This window comes from Gobio gobio, assembly GCF_949357685.1.
Source record: "Gobio gobio genome assembly, chromosome: 20".
In the NCBI taxonomy this organism is placed as follows: domain Eukaryota; kingdom Metazoa; phylum Chordata; class Actinopteri; order Cypriniformes; family Gobionidae; genus Gobio; species Gobio gobio.
In genome coordinates this window covers 15,192,582-15,214,357 of record NC_137113.1, presented here as the reverse complement: position 1 = coordinate 15,214,357, position 21,776 = coordinate 15,192,582, and the positions used below count along the sequence as shown (strand labels likewise).

Below are 21,776 nucleotides of genomic sequence, written 5' to 3'. Positions count from 1 at the left end.
TGATTTTCTCGGAGAAGAAGGAAGCAAACTCACTGCATTTGCTGTCTGAGAGCATTTCACTGGGAATGTGACTCGGGGGGTTTGTTAGTCTCTCAACAGTAGCAAAAAGACTTTTTCACAAAAAGACACGTGTGTTGTTTATGTTTCTATATAAATAAATAGTATATCAGTATGGCGGGTTAACAAAAAATAATGTACTAATTAATGGCGATTTAATTATGGCCAAGGTGTGCTTAGAGGGTTGTTAATACTTTATTTAGATAATCATAGTTTTAAAAATGTAGTTATTTATTTATACATACACTACCAAGTTTGGGGTTGGTAAGAGTTTTTTTTTAATGTTTAATGTCTCTTATGATAACCAAGGCTGCATTTAACAAAACAGTAATAATATTATTATAATATTATTACAATTTAAAAAAATAACTCTTTTCTTTTTTGATATATTTTAAACTGTATTCCTGTGATGACAGCTGGATTTTCAGCATCATTCTTCTGATTCTTCAGAAATCATTGATCTGATTTAGCACTCAAGAGACATTTCTTATTATTAATGTTGAAAACCGTTCCTTAATATTTTTGTGGAAACTATGATAGATTTTTTTCAGGATTCTTTGATAAATAGAAAGTTCAAAAGAACAGCATTTATTTTAAATAGAAATCTCTACAATGTAAATCTTTACTGTCACTTTTGATCAATTTAATGCGTCTTCTTTGCTGAATGCAAAAACTTAATTTACTCTTTGTTTCCAATGGTTTTGTCCAATGTATTTGAATTGACAAAATTAAAAACGTTATCTCAACTTTTGGGAGTAAGTAAAACAAAAAAAAGGCCATGCAAAAAAAGAAACAAAATACTGTAAAATGAATTGAGATTTTTACAGTGTAGTGTATATTGTGATGTATTTAAGCACATTAGGAATGAAAGTTTGGGTCAGGGACAAGGGTAAAATAATCAGATCTAAACATAAAGGGCATCTGAAAAGTTTAATTTAAAAACTTGAATATGATATTTATATAAATTGAAATCTGTCTTTATAAAAATCAACCCCGGCCTAGTGCATAAAAAGTCAAAGAGTTGCCCTCAGTTGAAGAAATGCCTACAGTATAATGTGATTGAATGGTAGATAAATAACATAAATATTGCATAAGCTAAGTTATACTGCTGTGTGTTTGGAATTAAGCTCATCTTTTGGTTTCCATCATTCACCCTCCTTTCTCCTTGCACCCTTTGATTTAATCCCAAAAATACTGCTGTTTTTCTCCCTTCTAAACTCTCTCTAGCACTCTCTCATTAATCTTAAGCTCCAGAGAAGGAGAAATCTTCAAAAGACTGATCTGTTTTAGGATCAACTGAGATGAAACGGCAGCTTTCCTGCATGGGACAACTGGGACTCGTGATATGAGTGTTAGGTCAGCAGCAACCAACAGCCTGACCACCTCATTTGTTCTGTTTTTGAAAGGGTTAGATACAATCTGCCATGATCAACTACTGGAATAGATCATCATATAAAGATAAAGATTTTAATGTACTTTTATTCACAGAATAATGTTGTTACTTATGTACTATAAAGGCGGAGGAGTCTGAAGTTAATGCTTTCTCAATAGAGCCTCAAGTGTTTATTCAGTTCATATTTTGGAACTCATTAGAGTAGATTTCACCTTTGTTAGTACATTAAAAGTTTGGTAAAGTAAAGTTTAGTTCAACCATAAATGAAGATCTTAAAGGGATAGTTCACCCAAAAATGAAAATTGTCATCATTTACTCACCCTCAAGTTGTTCCAAACCTGTAAGAGTTTCTTTGTTCTGCTGAACACACAAAAAGATATTTTGAAGAATGTTTGTAAGAAAGCAGATAGAGCAACCATTGACTGCCATAGTATTTATTTCCCTACTATGGTAGTCAATGGTTGCTCTATCTGCTTGGTTACAAACATTCTTCAAAATATCTTCTTTTGTGTTCAGCAGAACAAAGAAACTCTTACAGGTTTGGAACAACTTGAGGGTGAGTAAATGATGACAGAATTTTCATTTTTGGATGAACTATCCCTTTAAGATGTCATCATTGACTCACCTGTCATTTCAAACCTGTGTGACTATTCCTTCCACAGAACTATATTGCCAAAAGTTTTGGGACTTTTTGACCATTCTTCTAGAATCGCATATGTGAGGTCAGGCATTTCATTGGAACTAAGGGGCCAAGCCCAACCCCAACCCCTGAACAACAACCCCACCCCATAATCCCCCCTCCACCAAACTTTACACTCGGCACAATGCAGTCAGGCAAGTACCGTTCTCCTGGCAACCGCCAAACCCAGAATCGTCCATTGGATTGCCAGACAGAGAAGCGTGATTCGTCCCTCCAGAGAACACGTCTCCACTGCTCTAGAGTCCAGTGGCGGCGTGCTTTACACCACTGCATCCGATGCTTTGCATTGCACTTGGTGATATAAGGCTTGGATGCAGCTGCTCGGCCATAGAAACCCATTCCATGAAGCTCTCTATGGACTGGTCTTGAGCTAATCTAAAGGCCACACGAAGTTTGGAGGTCTGTAGCTGCTGACTCTGCAGAAAGTTGCTGACTTCTGCGCACTGTGCGCCTCAGCATGCGCTGACCCCGCTCTGTGATTTTACGTGGCCTACCACTTTGTGGCTGAGTTGCTGTTGTTCCCAAATGTTTCCACTCGACCGTGAAATATTTAGTAGTGAGTACATTTTACGAATTGCACAGGTGGCAACCTATCACGGTACCACGCTGGAATTCACTGAGCTCCTCAGAGCTTTCACAAATGTTTGTAGAAGCAGTCTGCATGCCTAGGTGCTGGATTTTGTTTTTCTGTGGCCATGGAAGTGATTGGAACACCTGAATTAAATAAGATGGGTTGTCCCAATACTTTTGGCAATATAGTGTATATCGATGAATTATGAATAATGTACTGATCACATTTTCATGCAATTACTGTACAATAAATGGAAACTGGAGGTTTCTGAACCAAAATCACAGTCATCAGTCACAGTCATCAAGGTGTCGAGATTTTCATTGAATCACGGCATAACTTTTTGTGGTTCTTGGAAGAAAGAAATTAATGCGATTTGTAACAACATGAGGTTGAGTAAATGATGACAGAATGTTCATTATTTGGGAACTGCTCCTTTAGTTGTCACATGAGGTTGAGCGTGTGTGTGCTTATTTTTATTTTTTTAACTGGTTCATCCCTTTATGGAAGACGAACCTGCAGATATCACAGATGTTAAATGAAAGCTTTTACTGCTGGCATATGATACTAGTTGGCTTGGAAATGATATCTCATTACAGCCAAATAGCTCTTCTACACTTATCTGCCTTTGAACCATATTTTTATTTTGTGTGCTTTCATTGTATTGTTTTGCTTGATAAATATTATCAGTAATTTCACCTGTCCCCTAATGTATCCATCAATGAATCCACGGGGGAACAGAAATGACCATAATGCAGGGATACACACAAAGCCTGGCTCATCACAACAGTCCGGATTTGTGCAATTCATTTGTGTTTCTGTTTCTGCACTTTAAATGAGCATCATGACAACAGAAACCAGAAAGCCTGTCATTATAATGAATGAATCTGTCTTAACTGCATGTGAGCATGTCCTTTATAATGCAGTGACAGCCTTGCTGATTATAATTGTTGTTTTGTCACTTTGCTTATTTGTGGTGTAGATGGGGTGTGAAACTTAAATTTAAATGTTATTACAAAATGTTTTGCAATTAGTTACAAAATCCATTTGGTACCAACCAAGTGTCAGGCTGTTTGCTTCATATTTGAACCATTGCAAACCATTACGAAGGTTTGTTGCAGGTAAATAAATATGCATGTATAATTATTATAATTTATATATATATATATATATATATATATACATATGTGGGCTTGGTAAAGCCGCAGTTTCGTCCTAATCTCTAACCGTTTCTCCTCCTAATCTCCTCCATAACGCTTTCAAATATAGTATTCTGTGCAGAATTCAAATGGGTCTAATACGTTTTCTTTTATGTGCCTACTGACGCGTATGATCTGCTCTCTGTGCTATCGTGTCTCTGGACACTCTGGTTCGCGTGACACTAACAAGAAACCAGGCTTCATTCCCCCCAATGGAAAGCATATTTACAATGTCTGAATAGTTCCCTATCCTCTATATAGTGCACCATGTGCCATTCATCATCTAGAAAATAGTAAATGTCTGAACAAGTGACGAATTTTTGCCGCAGCTTCAGTGTTTATTTATAAGATAGGGGGTGGCCCGGTGGGATTATTCAGATTCTAGAAAGCATTTGATTGGACAGAATATCTGATGAGAAGTTAAAGTACAGAGTGATGTCATCAAAATCATTCATTTAAATTGGCGGAAGTGATAGACTTTAAGTTTTGAATGCTTATATCTTCTTAATACGAATTTTGTCATTGTTTTGGGCACATTAGCTTATAGATAACAGTAAGGCTTACATATTCATACCAAAAGCCCAAAAAAAGTTTTCATGGAGCTAGTGTTGGTACTCGAGACCGGTCTTAAGACCATTTGAAGGTCTTGGTCTTGAGGATATCACTAAATTGCCGGTACATTGTCTGATTTATTTGTTAACATCATTAATGTGATTTGATGTAAAACTTACTGCATAAAATGCAATCAATAACTTAATTCTAATGTGATTTATTTTGTTACTGTGGTGCCAAGTTTGAAATCAATGCAGGATTGTCTCAAAAAACAAGTCAAATGGCCACAAAATTCAATATATGATTGCAAAAAAGTACTTGTATGAGTACATATATGAGTATGAGTATAATAACAATAATAGGAAGCAATATCGCAAGAGAGCTATTTTCACGAATATAAGCACGATTGCAAATGTGATATTGTTTTTAACATTCAATAAACAAGTTATTAATTGACTTGCATTTTAGACACACGTTTTTGCTATTTCGGCAACGTTTTTTCGTTACTAAATGAATCAGCTGCTTTGGACAAAATGGTTGAATAAATGATTTTGTGACTGTCATTTTTAAAACTAAACTTTTATGCAAATGTAATTGTATGAATTCAGATGCAACTTTTGATTTGATTGGTAACAGCTCTGTTTTATTCTTATTATTGATAAATATAAGACATTTCTCAGACAGTAAATACAGATCTTTTAGATGAATTTGTGGAGTGCTATGTATAAATATATGAAGAGTATGTAATTTCTTTAGCACACCCTCTTTTTCTTTTGTTCTTTTTTCATAATTTAGCCTCATCTTCATTTTCAAATCTTGTGCATTTATAGTCTCAGTTAATTAACAGAGCAACTGGACGTATTTGGGGCACATATGACTGGAACATATGGCCACAAAAGTGTTAGTTTCAGAATGATGAAGCAGAAAATGTTCTTGGAATAAATTTTGGATGGGAAACCCAAGCTTCTGACCATTATGGTTTTCTTCAGAATCCAACCTTTTAGTTTCACAGTTCGGTGCGCCTTTGAAACGGAGAGGTCGAATGAACGACACCAACACTTACCAGACTCTGCTGACACTGGGCAGGCGTTTATTGGGCCTCTAGCACTTCAGCTGTGCAGACACACAGAATTTGTGTCAAAATCCTGAGCTCACACCTACCTCGCACTGTTTTTCTGACATCACGGCATTTTTGAGAACTACGCATGAAGGTAAAAACATAGTTGTCAGTTGGTATGGTGTTGGTTTGTTAATGCTTCAACTGGATTTGTGACTGTATCCTGATTGATTTCGCTCTGTGTCATTTTCATGCTGGTATGGTCATAAACGGCCTAGATTTTCTTCAGGTTCAATTTTGAGGGTGTTTGTGCAAAGGATCAGATTTTAGATCTTGTTAGAGGGCTTTGGCACAGACATGTCGTGAAATGTCTTAGCTCTTGATGTTTGGGCACTCGACTCACCAGGGAAAAGCTGTGTTTTTAACCTTTCAAATTCATTCGTAAGTCATTTTCCTCTGTTTTTTCTTTCCCCCAGCTGCGGGGTGCCCGCCTATGTCTTAAGTTTCCATTTAGAAAAGAAAGGAAAAATCTTTTATTTCTAAGTCCCTGAGTCACTGCTAATGTACAAGACTGTGAACAGTCTCGTTTGTGAGGTTGTGATGATAAAATGATCCTGATTTCTTGATCATGTGATCATGTGCTCAGAAATATACGTACTTTTATTCATCAAGGATGCATTAAATTGATCAAAAGTGACACAAAAGATTAAATGATTATAAGATCATTCTCTGTCAAATCAAGCAAATTTCGGAAAACTTCATTATTTATTCTTCTGACATCCCTCCACAACAAGTAATCAGCTGTGTGCAAAGTGAACCACATTTGGTTTTCAATCACTGAAAATGGGTACAATTAAATAAAATTACATTTGAACACGGAGCTGCTTTGAGATCCCCATATCAATGGGAATGAACTATATAGCGCCTTAAAAATAAAGATTCCAAAAGAAAAGTTTGTTAAGAATGATAATCTAGAAGGATATTAAGATATCTTGAACCATTTCTTGAGTTTCAGGCATGCAAACTTTGGAATGGGAATATTTATGGAACATGTTCTGCAATTGAGCTGATAGAAAAAAGGAGATACAGTTTTTAGTTTTAACATTATTTGTTATTGAGATATTCCCCTTTAAAAGAAAAAAGTATCAGCTGTATGCAAAGTGACCCACATTTGGTTTTTGCCCACTGAAGAAATGTGTACAATTTACCAGTTTACTCATGGAGCCACATTAACATGTCCATATCTCTGAGATTGAACCATCAAGGGCCTATAATATGAAGGTACCAAAAGGAAAATCTGTTAAGAACCAGAATATAAAAGGCTATTGAGAGATCTTTAATACTTCTTGAGTTTCAGGCATGCACATTTGAGGCAAAAAACACAAGAAGTCATGAATGGTCACCGTTGGCATATAATACAACAAAGTTGGCGAAAGTCAACAGATTTGACTTATATACTTACCAATCTCTGTGTACAAATAAAATGATGATGCTGCCATCTTTCTAAAGTCATTTTTACCCCCCTCTAATTGGGTCTCTGGTGATAATTGTCATTTTGACCCCCTCTACAAAATAGTGGATTACACAGTTAATATACATCTGTGACATTTGATGTTTTGGCTTTCATCACTATTTATGTTTGTCTTACTACAGAAAAAATATTAACTAAATAAAAAAAATTGAGCCGGGGACTTCTGGTTGAGTTGACACGGAATGACCCTATATTATTGTTTAGATGAGAAGAGACTATACAGAAAGAAACCAAAACCTGCACTTCCTTATTGGTGTAGCCTATTGGTTAACTTTGGTCTGTTGACCAAATAGTTGTAGGTTTATGAATGATCTCCACTGTCCTTGAGAACGACACGTAATGCAAAAGTTCTCAAGACAATAAGTGTGCTATGAGTCACTGTGGATAAATAGCTTCAGATAAATGTCAAATTAATCATTTAATGGCCAATGTTTTTTTGCATGAAATCAATTTGCATGTTAATTCTGAGCATGATAAAAGTCTCTAATCTCACTCAATTGGGGGAAAATGTCAGAGCCAAATCACCAATACCACGTTCTAACACCTTCAGAAATGCATCTCAGGGAGAGAAATAAATCAGAGAGTTCCAAAAATATATGTGCATTTCAAAATAAACGTAGTGAATTGATTGTTTATGATTGTGTATAGGTCTGATTAGAATGATGCGATAAATCCATGGGTGGAATGAAAGGAGAGGAAGGGTGTCAGAAGATAAAATGAGGAAAGGGAGATGGAAAGTAGTGGGTGGACTTTCCAACAGGATCTCCCAGTTGTCTCTCTCTGTGAGATCACTTTTAGGGATGTTCACAGATGGTTTTATAGGTGCAAAACATTGTCATATCTTATGGTTTAATATGCTTTGAAGAGCACAAAGTGTGTTTGAGAGGAAAATCCATTCTAAAAACATTTCTTTGAAAAAACTGAGATTATTATCCGAGGGTAATGTTCTGTTCCTGTTTCATGGCACATGACCAGTAACAAGTCAGCAATATTCAGCAGTCTTAAAAAAAACAACAACTTTCTTGTAAGTCATGCATGCTCTTTAGAAGCATTACAATTGCAACCTATTTTTTTTCTAGTCCTGCGGGAAAATGTACATACATTTTTATTGTCATACATTCTTAGAAGAAAAGGTTCTATTTAGAAACTTAAAGTGATAATTCACCCAAAAATTAAAGTTACCCCATGATTTACTCACCCTCAAGTCATCCTAGGTGTATATGACATTACAATCTGAGTTGAATAAAAAAAATGTCCTGGCTCTTCCAAGCTTTATAATGCCAGTGAATGGCAGCCCAAAATTTGAAGCTCAAAAAGTGCATCCATCAATTTTAAAAGTTATCCACGCGGCTCTGGGGGGTTAATAAAGACCTTCTGGGGTGAATCGATGGGATTCTGTAAGAGAAATATCCATATTTAAAACTTTATAAAGTAAAATATCTAGCTTCTGGCAGACCGCCTTCCGTATTCAACGTATGAAGAAAGTGTAACACCTCATGTAGTTCAAAATGCTTCCAGCGTCATAGTTACGGCACCTATGCTTTTTTTGTAAGTTGAATACAGAAGGCGGTCTGCCGGAAGCTTCATAAAATATTAAATCTGGATATTTTTCTTTCACAAATCTATCGATTCGCTTCAGAAGGTCTTTATTAACCCCCCGAAGCCATGTAGATTATTTTTATAATGGATGGATGCACTTCTATGAGCTTCAAATTTTGGGTTACCATTATAAAGCTGGGAAAAGCCAGTATTTTTTATATAACTCCGGTTGTATTCATCTGAAAGAAGAATGTCATATACACCTAGGATGGCTTGAGGGTGAGTAAATCATGGGGTCATTTTCATTTTTGGGTGAACTATCCCTTTAAAGAGTTCTGTTTGGCACTTCATACTGTATAGAACCTTTTAGGGTTTCTCGAAATGGGGTCATTTCATGGATTTAGTTTTAATTAATTCATTTTGTTAATTCATTTTTTATTTTAATTCAGTTTTATGAATTAAATACCTTGTAAACTTTTTCACGAGAAAAAATTGAAACAACCGTTAATCATGAAAGTATTATACAGTAAGACGTTTCTCCTGTTTAAAACCTTTTTTGGCATGAAGGGTTCTTTAAAATTGAGTCTAGAACCTTCCATATAGAACCCTGAACCTGTTTTCTAAGAGTGTATCAAATATGGATTGCATTAAAATGCTCTTGCCACTATACCACAATTACCGCTGAATGTATTAAGCAATTACCGTTGAAACAACCACACAAACACAAACCACCGGTTTAAAATGCAAACCAATGCAAAAGCACCAATTTGGGTGCATGTGGGTTTCAGAGGTCTCAACCTAACATAATGTACACGTGTCTGCAGGCGTACATTTATAGATGGGGTGGGTGATCTTGTGATTCTTCATGAGTAAACATATACATGCCCTTCAAAACCACGCATGGCTCAGATGCCCGAGATGGTTGAGCTCTGACTAAACTGCCCTCTGAGCTTGTGGGAGTGAGTGGGGAGGTTTTCTGGGAGGTGTTGTTGAGCTTGTGCTTATGTCTATGTAAATCATTCTCTACCAATGCTGTTTCAGCACCACAGCAGAGACTTTCGAATTGAAACCGGGGTCGTAGACACAGAGAAACACAGGGGGAGATTAAAAAGCCCTGGATGGTAAACACAAAGTGGCGGTTAGTACGAAGAGAGAGCGAGAGAGAGAGAGAGAGAAGGAGGAGAGACAATACAAGGAGAGAAGTCAGTGAGTGAGATTGCGAGACCAGCACACATCAGAGCAGAGAGCAGCGCTGTGGTTCTGCGCTGCCGTCAGAGGGCTTTGCTTTGGAATCTGTCAGACAGGAAAACCCGAAGGATAATTCATGATAAAGACGAGCATTACATAAGTATCAACAGTTCTGCTTTCGGAAAAAAGGGGAAGTAGCTTGTGTTTTTTCTCTCGTCGCTCACAGGGACTTACTTCTCAATCGCACACTCATAATCAAAGTCAAAGAGGGAGAGTTGAGCTATGGGGACGGTAAGCGAACTCTGTGCGTCCAGCTTTCAGGCGTTCCTGTGTCCCACGGTTTGCCCGGCTCCTCCAGCAGGTGGGTCTGTCATCATGTGCATGCACTTGGGAATTACACCCTTTCAAAATCTGGGATTTGTCCAAAACTGTTTAAAGGGATCATGAAATGCATTTTTAGATCTTTAAACTGTTTATTAAGGTTAGCTTATGAAGTTAACAAAGTTTTTTGAACCAAAAATGATTGTCCACCCTCATTTTCACTGTCAAACACACTCCAAAGCGGGGATGTTACCTCTTTCAGAAACACAAGTAACCATGCCATTGACATTTTTTGATGCTTGAGATGGCCAGCACAGTAATAGAGCCATACATGTTTGAGTCTGAGGCAGCAAAAAAATCTGCTTTCTTCACACTTTATTATTAAACTCAAGAAAATATGTACTGATTTATTACCAGCATTCTAACAATGATGGTCTCCTAATAGCATCATATGCTGGCTTGACGTTTATTACAAACACTCTTAAAGAATAAATGTACATGTGTTGTCTCAGAGGACAAACTTGGCACTCCCATAGATTTCAACACAAGATATTTAAAGAAACAGGCAGCATGTTGAGCGTAATTACGAAAACAGTCTGGTGTTGTGAACTTTCTCGTTCAGTTGCTTTGGCACATCAAAATAAACTCCCGTCATGGTTTTGTAATAGTTTGATATTTCGGAATAGTATGCCCAGTTTTGGAGGTGCAGTTTGTATATATCAGAATAACGTCTGGCAGTCTTTCTCGACATTCTCTCACAGCAGTCCCACTCTTGTGATTGATAGACATGAGTTATTAAGAGCACACCTTCTTGATAGGCATGTTAAGGGGCGTATAGAGGATTTCAAAAACCCTTTGAGTAACCTCTTGTGTGTAAACGTTAAGGACATTTGGATTTTTCCATTTCATGACCCCTTTAAGTGATGCATTCATAGAGCTGGAACCGTCTGAGTAAAGTCACGTACAACTGCATGTTATATTAATCTAGTGTTGTTGCCGTGGTGATAAACAGTGTCCCTGGATCATGGAAGTGTTGGATGGAGAGACGGAGCTGCCGTCATGTTCGTGCAATGTGAGACAAATCATTTGTTGTGCTGATGGAAAGTTGCTGGGTTGTCATAAATGGTGTTTTAGAAGATACTGTTGCACTAATAATAGTGTCTCCGTGTGATGATTGTGCTGAAATGTCCACCTGTTGCCCACTGACCTTCAGTCATGTCCTATGTGATCAGGTTGCATTGTAGACTTTGTCTGCACTCTTTTTTCCCTTCATTCCTCTGTTTGCGTGTGTTTATATGTTTGTTTTAACACTCTCGGCGGGTTTATGCGTGCTTGTTGCTCATCAGTGAGGTTTGTGTGAATTAAGTGTTGGAGCTGCTGAGACAATCACTATAGGTGAGAAACTCTGAGAGAGACTAAAACAGGGTATGAGAGAGACAGATGAAGGGGTGGGATTGATGAAGATTTGATTCTGGGTTGTTTTTGTTTTAATAAATGAAGGGATTAGATCTCTGGATTTTTATTTTAGATGGATTTTCTCTTTTTTTTCATGCCATCTGTCAAAACTCAGAGGCAAAATCCCCTTATGGTCCCATTAGAAAGCACATCGGAAAACACAGAAGCTTCTTGTTTTTGGACAGAAACTCTTATTTATGTTATATAACTTTTTTCCCCTAATTTACATAGGCTAACAATTGTAGTAAATTGCAGAGATTTTTCTTTGACTTGGGTTAATGTTTGCTCTTCATTGCTCTTAATGGAGTTCTCTCTTGTGTTTCCTGCAAGTTCTTTGTCTCAGATGTTTCTCCTACAATTCCTTTGGAGCAATACAAATTGTTTCAAATGAGGTTATTGTTTCAGTAAAGTAAATGCCGTTCAGACCAAGAATGATACACTCTAAAAAAAAAAAGGTTCTATATGGCAACAAAAATGGTTCTTGGCTCGTAATCATAGGGGAACCTTTTTAAGTGCTATATAGCACCAATTTTGGTGCTTCAGTGGTTCTTCAGTGGTTCTTCAGCGGTTCTTCAGAGGTTCTTTGACTAAGGTGCTATATAGCACCGCTACACTCTAAAAAAAAAGGCTCGTAATCATAGGGGAACCTTTTTTAGTGCTATATAGCACCAATTTTGGTGCTTCAGTGGTTCTTCAGCGGTTCTTCAGAGGTGCTATATAGCACCTTAGTCAAAGAACCGCTGAAGAACCTCTGAAGAACCGCTGAAGAACCACTGAAGAACCGCTGAAGAACCACTGAAGCACCAAAATTGGTGCTATATAGCACTAAAAAAGGTTCCCCTATGATTACGAGCCAAGAACCATTTTTGGTGCAATATAGAACCTTTTTTTTTTTAGAGTGTACCATATACAGAACATGTTAAGATATGGTGCTATAGCACCAATATTGGTTCCTCTATGATTATGACGTAGAACCATTTTTGGTGCCATATGGAACCTTTTTTTTTAGAGTGTAACTATAGCGATAATAACTATATTAGTGAGCGTCCACACCAAAGGACAAACATTCTGTTTTGCAGTTTTGTCATCTCCCCCTTTAAATGCTCAGTTCTTTAAAAGTTCTTTGAATTCTGATTGGCTCTCAATGTTCTATTGCACAGAAGCTGGAAAAAATCATTCTGAAAGTGATTCCAACAATATCGTTATCATTATAGTTGTGTGGACTTGTCTCACAGAATTAGAATGATTATTAAAATAATTATAGTTATTGCTAGTGTGAATGGCCTTAAGAATATAGAGCTATAAAATAAATGTGAATATTATAGATCTGATCGTTTGGAAATTTTGAGAAGTGTTCATATTGAAAATGTTCATTATGTTCAGATTTCTTTTGTTGAAACTCTCGAGAAAATGTGATAATGTTCTAAGAAAATTCTGAGAAACTGGACAAATTGGCAAAAATATTGATTTGCTCTCCAATTCATCTTATTGGTGTTTGGTTAAAGCAGTTACCCCAATTACCCCAATCTTGATGCAGGGACTGAATGAATGATAATTTAGCCATAATTATTGTTATAATGACAGATAATAGATTTATTCTTGCGCTTTCTGTTTGAAGAATATTTTCTTAACTTATTTGACCTGGCCACATTTTACCCCTGTGGGAGTTTACATCACACTGTCTGGCTCGTATTAGTATCCCACCCATTCCCTCAACCCATGCACAGACACACAGGATAGCAAAATTTGGTCATACTTCCCTTGTTTTTATGTCACATTTATAACTGCAATGTAACTGTAATGTTAAGAGTGAGTGCAAAATCACTGGGATTTTGATCATCATTTCACTCCGTTTGTCTGTGTTTGTGTGTTCCAGACTGTATTAGTGGTGGGAAATTTTCAGACTCTTTCTTCTGGTTACTTAGGTGATGGGTTTATGAGTGTGTCAATGAATTATACCAAAATCAACCAAATCATACTAAAACGCTGATTCATTCAGAGTTTAAAATCCGCTATCCTATTGTGCATTTGTTTTGAAACTGCTTTGGTGTTCTGAATTAATTTTGTTGGCAGAGCAAAAACAGATGAAGTAACTGGAAACATTGTGCCTAATTATTCAGTAATTGAATAAATATTTTGTTTTATTTTGTACAGATGAATACATACAGTATGTATAATATACATTTATAATTTGATGTGGGGTTCACTGGCTCTGTGTCCTTGTTTCTTTCTTATACGTTGAAAGGATTCAATGAGTTTTATTTCCTTTTTGTAAGGCAAAAGAGCTAAGGATCTTTCTTAGTAAAGATATATGGATGGATGCTGTGAATCCATATCAGTAAGTCATTTGTCATGCATCATTATCAAATCACATAGACGGGAAATTCAATTGCATCCTTTTGCATGCTTTTTCATTTCTCCAGTGTTTGGCAAACTACATCTTTTTTCAATCATAGTGAAATGGGAAGTCATTTACTTTGAGTGTATTTTAAGGGTTGTTCCCATAATGGCACTGAGCATAAAAAAGACAAATATGTGTGTAAAGCTGCACTGACTCTGTCATAGACATTTCACTCTTGGCTGATCATTATCTTAAAAACAGCCTCACGGCATCACTGTGACTGTTGTGTTGTCATTAGTTGTGACTTTGGTATAAGATGATGCAAAGCATTAAGATTTATCAAGACTTAGATTCATGTCCAAGCATTTTCTACATGCTAGAGGAGACCAGTATCAAAGGGACCAGTCCTTGGAACACAGCCACAGTTTTTTCTTCTTTCTTATGAAAAAGGTGCAGTTGAGAGGCCCATTACTTCCTAGTTCCTAATGCTTTTTATTGTAAAAGTACTGTTCTTTGTGTATTGAGAGAAGGAGAGATTTCACACTGTGCAAAAAAAGCCTTAAGTGAGTCTAACTTCACTTAGAGGTCACTCCAAGACAGAAATAAGAATGGTAAGAAGGAATAATCAAAAGAAATGTGTCAGGAAGTGTGAACGTGAGAATGCGAGAATAGAGAGGGATATTGTGAACTACTGTTCAGTGAGGAGGAAGTAGATTGCGTACAAGAGATTGAGTTTCATCTGTTCATACGCGCGTGCACACACTGTGATTCAGACGCCACAGGCGGCTCAATGATTTCTAATCATGATGAGTCAATAAGTCAATCAAGCTTTCTCAGTATGAGCAGTGTTTTATTATCACCTCCTTCAAATTCACATGTGGCTAATTAAGTATTTTTTAAAATTTATGTCCGATATGTTTGTGTTGGACAATTTTAGTGTTTCTTTCCCTTAGAAAAGCTGATTTCCATTCTCAAAAATGCCATTAATGCAATTAATTTTGACGTTCCCTTTAACACATTCTGTTGAATGTTGATTCTCGTTGCACCTACATGTCTACTAAGTGTTAGTATACAGTATTAGTAGACAGGTAGGGTTAGGGTTAGAATAAGTTGACATGTAGTTGCAAAGTTACTTATAGTAAGTAGAAGTGTCTCATAGTAGCTGCCTAGCGAATGCTCAAAGAAGCATTATAACAACTTTCAACACACTCAAATGTATCTAATATGATAAAACATAAGAACATTTGAATAAGCGACCTCTAGCGGCGAAAAAATACATATTGTGGCCTTAAAATGTGGTTTTAAAATTCAAGGTTTGCTGTGCTTGTTTGTAAGGCTGCAAAACTTGGCCAAAATTTGATATATATATATTGCATTATGAATTGCATTCCGATAAATTCTGTAGTGCAACAATGTGTGAAATCAAGCTTGCATAACATCTATCCAATGTTGTTGAAATCAGACTAAGCATAGCTTACTCATAGTTATCGCTCCATATTAAGCTGAGATAGTAGTAAGTATTTTAACACCACATAAATGAAACGCTTAACCTTCAAATTAAATACACACACACATTGGGCAGCTGCTCTCAGAAAGAGCCTCACAACAAGCCTCTACACTTGAACTAAATTTGACCTGCCAAATGCAACCTATTCATGAAAATTTGTAAAAACTCTTCTTTTTCAGACACACACACACACACACACACACACACACACACACACACACACACACACACACACACACACACACACACACACACACACACACACACACACACACACACACACACACACACACACACACACACACACACACAACACAGGGTTGAATTATTATTGAATTATGATTAATTATTACTGTTGGAAAACCATCAATATATACAATAAATTAACGAATTAAAAAATAAATATATAACATCTTTTTAAAATAAAATAATTGTATATAATATATATATATATATATATATATATATATATATATATATATATATATATATATATATATATATATATATATATATATATATATATATATATATATATATATATATATATATATATATATATATATATATATATATAATGTATGGGTAAAAAACTGGCTTTGGTCATGAAGAATGGTCATGAAACTTTTTCATTATGTGTCTATAATTGTGTGACTAACACTAAAGGCTGTATGTTGAGAACAATCGAAAGAAGAGCGAAAGTGACTATAGTGTAAAGGGGTTATGAGGGGAGAAGGAGTCTGTGAGCGATAGAGGTGTGATATGAGTGAAGTGACTCATTTTTGGACTGTGAGCCCATATTATCATGCTGAAAGCAAGTCAGTGCTGCCCACTCATGGATCTCCCATGATGCCAGTGTGGTGGCCCACCAGTTCTTCTGAGGGAGTCACCGTCTGTGAAGATAAACAGTGAAGGACAAAACAAATCTTATTTACATCTCTCCTTCTAGCTCTTTTCCAAAACCTAATGAGCTACCTAGCTGCCTACACAGGCAGATGCTTTCTGTGACAGCAGACTGGAATGAGACCTCAGATGAGTGAGTTTTGACACTTTTCAGGAATTCATACAAATAGCAGTTTAGCAGTTTGCATCTATCTCCTGAAGCGTTTGGGTGACTCAACTCAACGATTGATTTCCATATGTATATGTATATATACCTGTATATACTTATAATCAACATTACTCTCATATCACCCACCATCGCTGTCGGGCAGAAATCTCCATAGTTTCTCTGTCTGCGGGTTTTGCAAATATTTAACCAATAATCCCCCGGTTTCACAGACAATGCTTAAGCTAATCCTAGACTAAAATGCATGTTTGAGCTATTTTAACTGAAAGAATCTTGCACTGACAAATCTTAAAATATGTCAGTGGCATTGTTTTGTCTCAAGATGCACACCAGTAATGTTTTTTTCTTGGGCACGTTTATAAAAGTTACTTAAATGTCCTAATTGAACTAAGGCCTAATCCTGGCTTAGTCTAAGCCCTGTCTGTGAAACCGGGCCTAAAAGTATTAAAAAAAGCTTGTGACTAAACTTCGTAACTTTTGGATCCTTGGATCCTCAAACTGTCGGTAAAGCCTCATGACTCCACCCCTCCTCTATTATGAATATAGTGCCTGATGTAGTTTGGACCGTCTCTTTGCTCATTGCTTGTTTGCAATGCAAGGGTTAATAAAGAACTGGTTGTTTGAATAAGTAAAGCATTTTCTTTACTTTATACACTATATATAAAGGCTAACGATTTTCAAAGTCATCAGATCACTGTTCTTTTTACACTCTATGACTATCTGGGGTAGCATTCAGTTGCTGCTGTGTGCACAATGCGCGATTGATCGTCAACAGGGGGTTAAGGCCCCGATATACTTCAAACAAAATCAAAAAACGAACTGATGTGGCGTCATTTCGAACAAAATCAGGCTGAAATGAAGTTCGTTTGGAGTTTGAAACAGCTTGCCAAAGCAAACTTTCCGGAAAAGTTCGCTCTGGCTGTTAAACATCTTCGTACTACCATTGCTCCATGGCGATTACATAATAGGTGGGTGTGCGCGGAGGCTCCGCCGCCTTTCACGTGACAATATTTTCTGTTTCATTTGGCTTGTTCATTCGGTTGAGGTTAGACGTCCGTGAGTGAAAACATGAACATACTGGAAAGTTGCTTTATAGTAGAAAATGAAGTACTTCGGATGAAATGAGACACTGACACTGTTTTAACTCCTCCCAGTACTTCCTGCTGCCCTGTTTCGTGCTCTCTAATTGGCTGTAAGTCATCGGCGATGTAATTTTCAGTCAGAACACATTTCACACAGCAGGATTTGGAATCGAAGACAGGTCCAGATATTTAGCACGCCAAATATCTCACGGGCATCAGCGACACATCGTCGATTCTCTCAGATCGCGTCTTTGATAAGGCCGGCCACACACTGGCCAGCCCGATTTTGAGCCCAATTTGCACCCCCCCCCCAGCGATCGGGAGGCGTGGCCCAATTCAAATTGCAAACGACTTTTTGTCCAAAAAATCCTCAAGCCCTGGAGCCTGCAGAATCCCAAATCGTAAATATCAAAAATGTTCGGGCTGTCATGTGATATCTTAAATGAGAGCGAGCAAGCTTCACCAACCGGATGTTGCGTGCTTCTATAGCTGAAACTTGTTAGCGACAAACATGCCACAAAAGTGGAGTGCTGAGAAAGATGATCACCTATATTCTTTTTTTTCTCCTTTGTTTAACAAAACTCACATCAGGAGAACCAGCTGACGACATCAATCGTCCTCCATTTTCTTTTTCATTTCCTTTTCTTCTCCGTCCTCGGTTTTTCTTCTCAGGTCACATTTGACTATAGCGTAAAGGGGCTATGTAGAGGAGAAGGAGTGTGTGACTGATAGAGGTTTGATATGAGTGAAGTGACTCATTTTTGGACTGTGAGCCCATATTATCATGCTGGAAGCAAGTCAGTGCTGCCCACTCATGGATCTCCCATGATGCCAGTGTGGTGGCCCACCAGTTCTTCTAAGGGAGTGTTAAATGTTATGACAGGTATGTGGTCTAGTGGTCTGGACGAATCTTCTAGTCCGTGCATTCGGACAATTATAATGCTAAAAATCAGTTGAAACTTCCCTTATGTTGGTGGTCTCCAACAGTTTAAAAAAAATTAAGATTTGAAAATCATCTAATGTGTCCAAGGCCTAATGCACACTGTGTGATTGTCAATCGCGTGAAAGAACACTGATTTTTTTATAACATGGAATTTTGGCCAAAAAACTGAGAGCCCACATAGCTACAAAAAACTTTAAACCTGTAAGTTGATGAAAGCATAATGTGATGCACTTACTGCCTCACATGCGGCCGTTCTAATGACAAAATGTCAAAAACCTTGTAACTCCATTTGAGCTTGATTGTGGTAAATTGGTAATAATAATATAATAATGTGCAAGTGCCTGACCATATTAAAGCCACAATATCTACTTTGGCAACACAGTGTTTAATTCTTTTTTTTTTTTTAATAATTCCCACACTGCCTTAGAATTGTGTGAAAAATGAGGAATGCTGAGCAATTTGGAACAGACCTTGTGTTGAGATTACACTTTGCTAGGTTTTGGGACCGAGCTTTATATAGATCTTTATATCCTTACATTTCATTTTCTTACCAGTTCTCCAGAGTCTCTTACTGAGCTCTATTATTCCTGGGCTCTCTCCTTTATTGCATCTGCTTGACAAGTTAATATCTAACTCCTGTCCTAAAACCTTTCCCTCATTTTCACACCTCATCATCTCTGATCTCCATCAGGGATGAACAGAGGAGAATGGAAACCTACATGCAGCAAATTCATCTAAAACTGTCACATGTATGTCTTGTCTTGTGTAGTACATGTTGTGTTTTTGTCATTTCTGGCCATGTGCTTGTGTTTGTCAGGTTTGGTCTGATGTCATGTCTCCGGTCTATTGTCAACCCCGCCCGTCTTGCTATCTGATTATTGGTTAATTTGCCCCACCTGTTCTCCCTTATTACCTGCCTTGTTTGTTCCCTTTATAATATCCTTGTGTTTGCAGTCTTGTGCTGGATCGTTGTGTGATGTCTTCTGTTTCTTGTCGGTTTCCCTCCTTGCTTCATGTCTCTGGATTTCTTGTATATGTATATTTTGGTTTCCCCCCTCGTGGGTAGTTTGTTTGTGTTTGTTTTATTTTATTACTAAATAAAACCACCCTTCTTCCCTTCGTCCTCGCTCCTTTTCTCCCAACCGTCCCCGACAAAAACAAGTTGCTTCTTCTCTCAGAGTCTTAAAGGAGGAGGTCACCTTAAAATAAAGTTGCGATTGTGTAATTGTCATTTTTCACTTCCATCATGTAATTTCAAAGTCTTCAATTTTTTTAAGCCATACAATAAGCTTTGTGTGAGAAACGGATGGAACTGAATTTAGTTTATTTGATAATCTAATAACTTTCCACTACAGTAAGCAAACAAATCATTCAGTCTGGTTTTGTGAAGTGAACTGAATAAAACAAATCATTTAAACCATTCAGCAATCATACTTATGCTTCTGTTTTGGTTTTCATGGCTTCCGAAAACGTTGAATACAGTATGGGTCAAATCAACCAGTTTTATGTTCATTTTATGGTGCTTTTTTGTCATTTTTGGACCTCGACACCTCCCCTCTTGATTCATTTTGATTATATTGAAAATACATTTTAAAGAGAGGCCAAGATATTATTCAGAATCGAACCTGTTGTGTTCTACAGAAGAAAGAAACTCATACTTGTGAGTAAATAATGACAATTTTAGTTTTTGGATGAATTACCCCTATAAGGCAGGTCTGTTTTTCACCGTCCTGATTGGACCAGTGCTTTCCACTTCTGCTAGGCCATAGGACCATGGTGCATTTGTGCCCTAATACGTGGACTAGTTGGGTTCTGGAGCTGCACCTTTCAATGCAATGAGTAATGACATCATAAACCGAGTTAGCCTCTGGGGTTTCTGCTACTGTCTGATGCTTTGCTCTGCTCTGCTCTGCTCCAGACATGGGCTTTATTGGAACAGGCTGTCAGCATCCCAAGCAGTGCCTTGACCAATTCTTGAACACAATGGCCAATTAGAGGCGTTCAAGTTAGCACTGAACAAAAAATTTAAGCTGAGTTCTGCATGCTGGCAAATCCACTCATTATAGCAAACAATTATGTAAAAAAGAGTTTCATTGTGCAGTCAACTTCATTGAGTATAATGGAACTTTGTAAGATCGCGATGAACTAAGACGAGTGACTGCTTTTTAGTGATTTAAGGTGTGCTGCATGCTTTTCTGTTAAAATTAACAGTTTGTGAACGTGGGCACTTTAATAATAAGTTGTTTATTGTTAGCGTTTATACTGGGATGTGTAGGTCGTGCGGTGACACAAAACTATTTCAAGGAAATCTAAATGTGTTTTTAAAGGTGAAGCGCATCTCCTTAGCCTTACCCTGGAGTTGGTTCACCCTTATGTTTTTATTATTATTGTAGTGTTGGTGGAATTGATGAGGTTTTGTGACTCATGTTTATGAAGTGTAGGCATAATGGAAATGGGTTTGGGTGTAGTTGTAGGATGGACAACCTTGTGTTTTAGTGTTGTTTTAATATAGAACTTGGTCTATTTCAGTTATGATAAATTCAGGTTGTTATTGCTTTGGTGAATTTCTGTCTCTCAAAGCATAAAAAGGGTGTCCCCTTATGAAAACACCCCCCCCCCCTTCTATATGTTCTGGTGATGGCCCTGCAGCCATGACTATGTTTAAAATGAGGGCGAATAGTCTCACACATGTATATATGTCAATGTATCTAAACAAACTATTCAGAATAGTTGTTTTATTAGATGAGAGAGATGTTTTATGCATCACCCTGTCACAGATATATTGCAGTGTCACATCAGACTCCCAAGGAAGTTCAGAAGGATTTATTGCTATTGGCTTTTGCAGCTTCACTGTTGACTTTGCTCTTATGCTGTTTAAAACCCAATTGTTTTGTTTTTCTTTTCTATTTTATTAAATGGCATATCACACATAGACTGTAATGAGCCAAGAACATTCTTCCAAATATCTTCCTTTGTGTACAGCAGAACAAAGAAATGTATACAGGTTTGGAACAACTTGAGGGAGAGTAAATGACAGAATTTTCATTTTTGGATGAACTATCCCAGTTTAAAGGAACACGCCACTATTTTTGAAAATAGGCTCATTTTCCAACTCCCCTAGATTTAAACAGTTGAGTTACCGTTTTAGAATCAATTCAGCCGATCTCTGGGTCTGGTGGTAGCCCTTTTAGCATAGCTTTAGCCTGACGTCGTCATACTCAATTCTAGTCAGAATATGAGTCTGATTCTGCTCCGTTGGGCTGTGATTATGGGG

The 21,776-nt window shown here is 37.2% G+C and overlaps 1 protein-coding gene across 4 annotated transcripts in view; it reads left to right on the top strand.

Moving 5' to 3' along the window:
- Positions 1–21,776, top strand: part of cyth1b (cytohesin 1b) — a gene marked incomplete at its 3' end in the record, with an annotated part of 101,604 nt that overhangs the window by 8,741 nt on the left and 71,087 nt on the right. For 2 of the 4 annotated variants that reach the window (XM_079845966.1, XM_079845970.1), the window contains exon 1: positions 9,817–10,145. The exons of 1 other annotated variant lie outside the window; for it this stretch is intronic. In XM_079845966.1, coding sequence (XP_079702092.1) covers positions 10,067–10,145 — 79 coding nt within the window. In that variant the 5' untranslated portion in view covers positions 9,817–10,066. Of the gene's footprint in view, positions 1–9,816; positions 10,146–11,159; positions 11,178–21,776 lie in introns of those variants that run through there. One more of the 4 variants, XM_079845969.1, reaches the window with a different exon arrangement.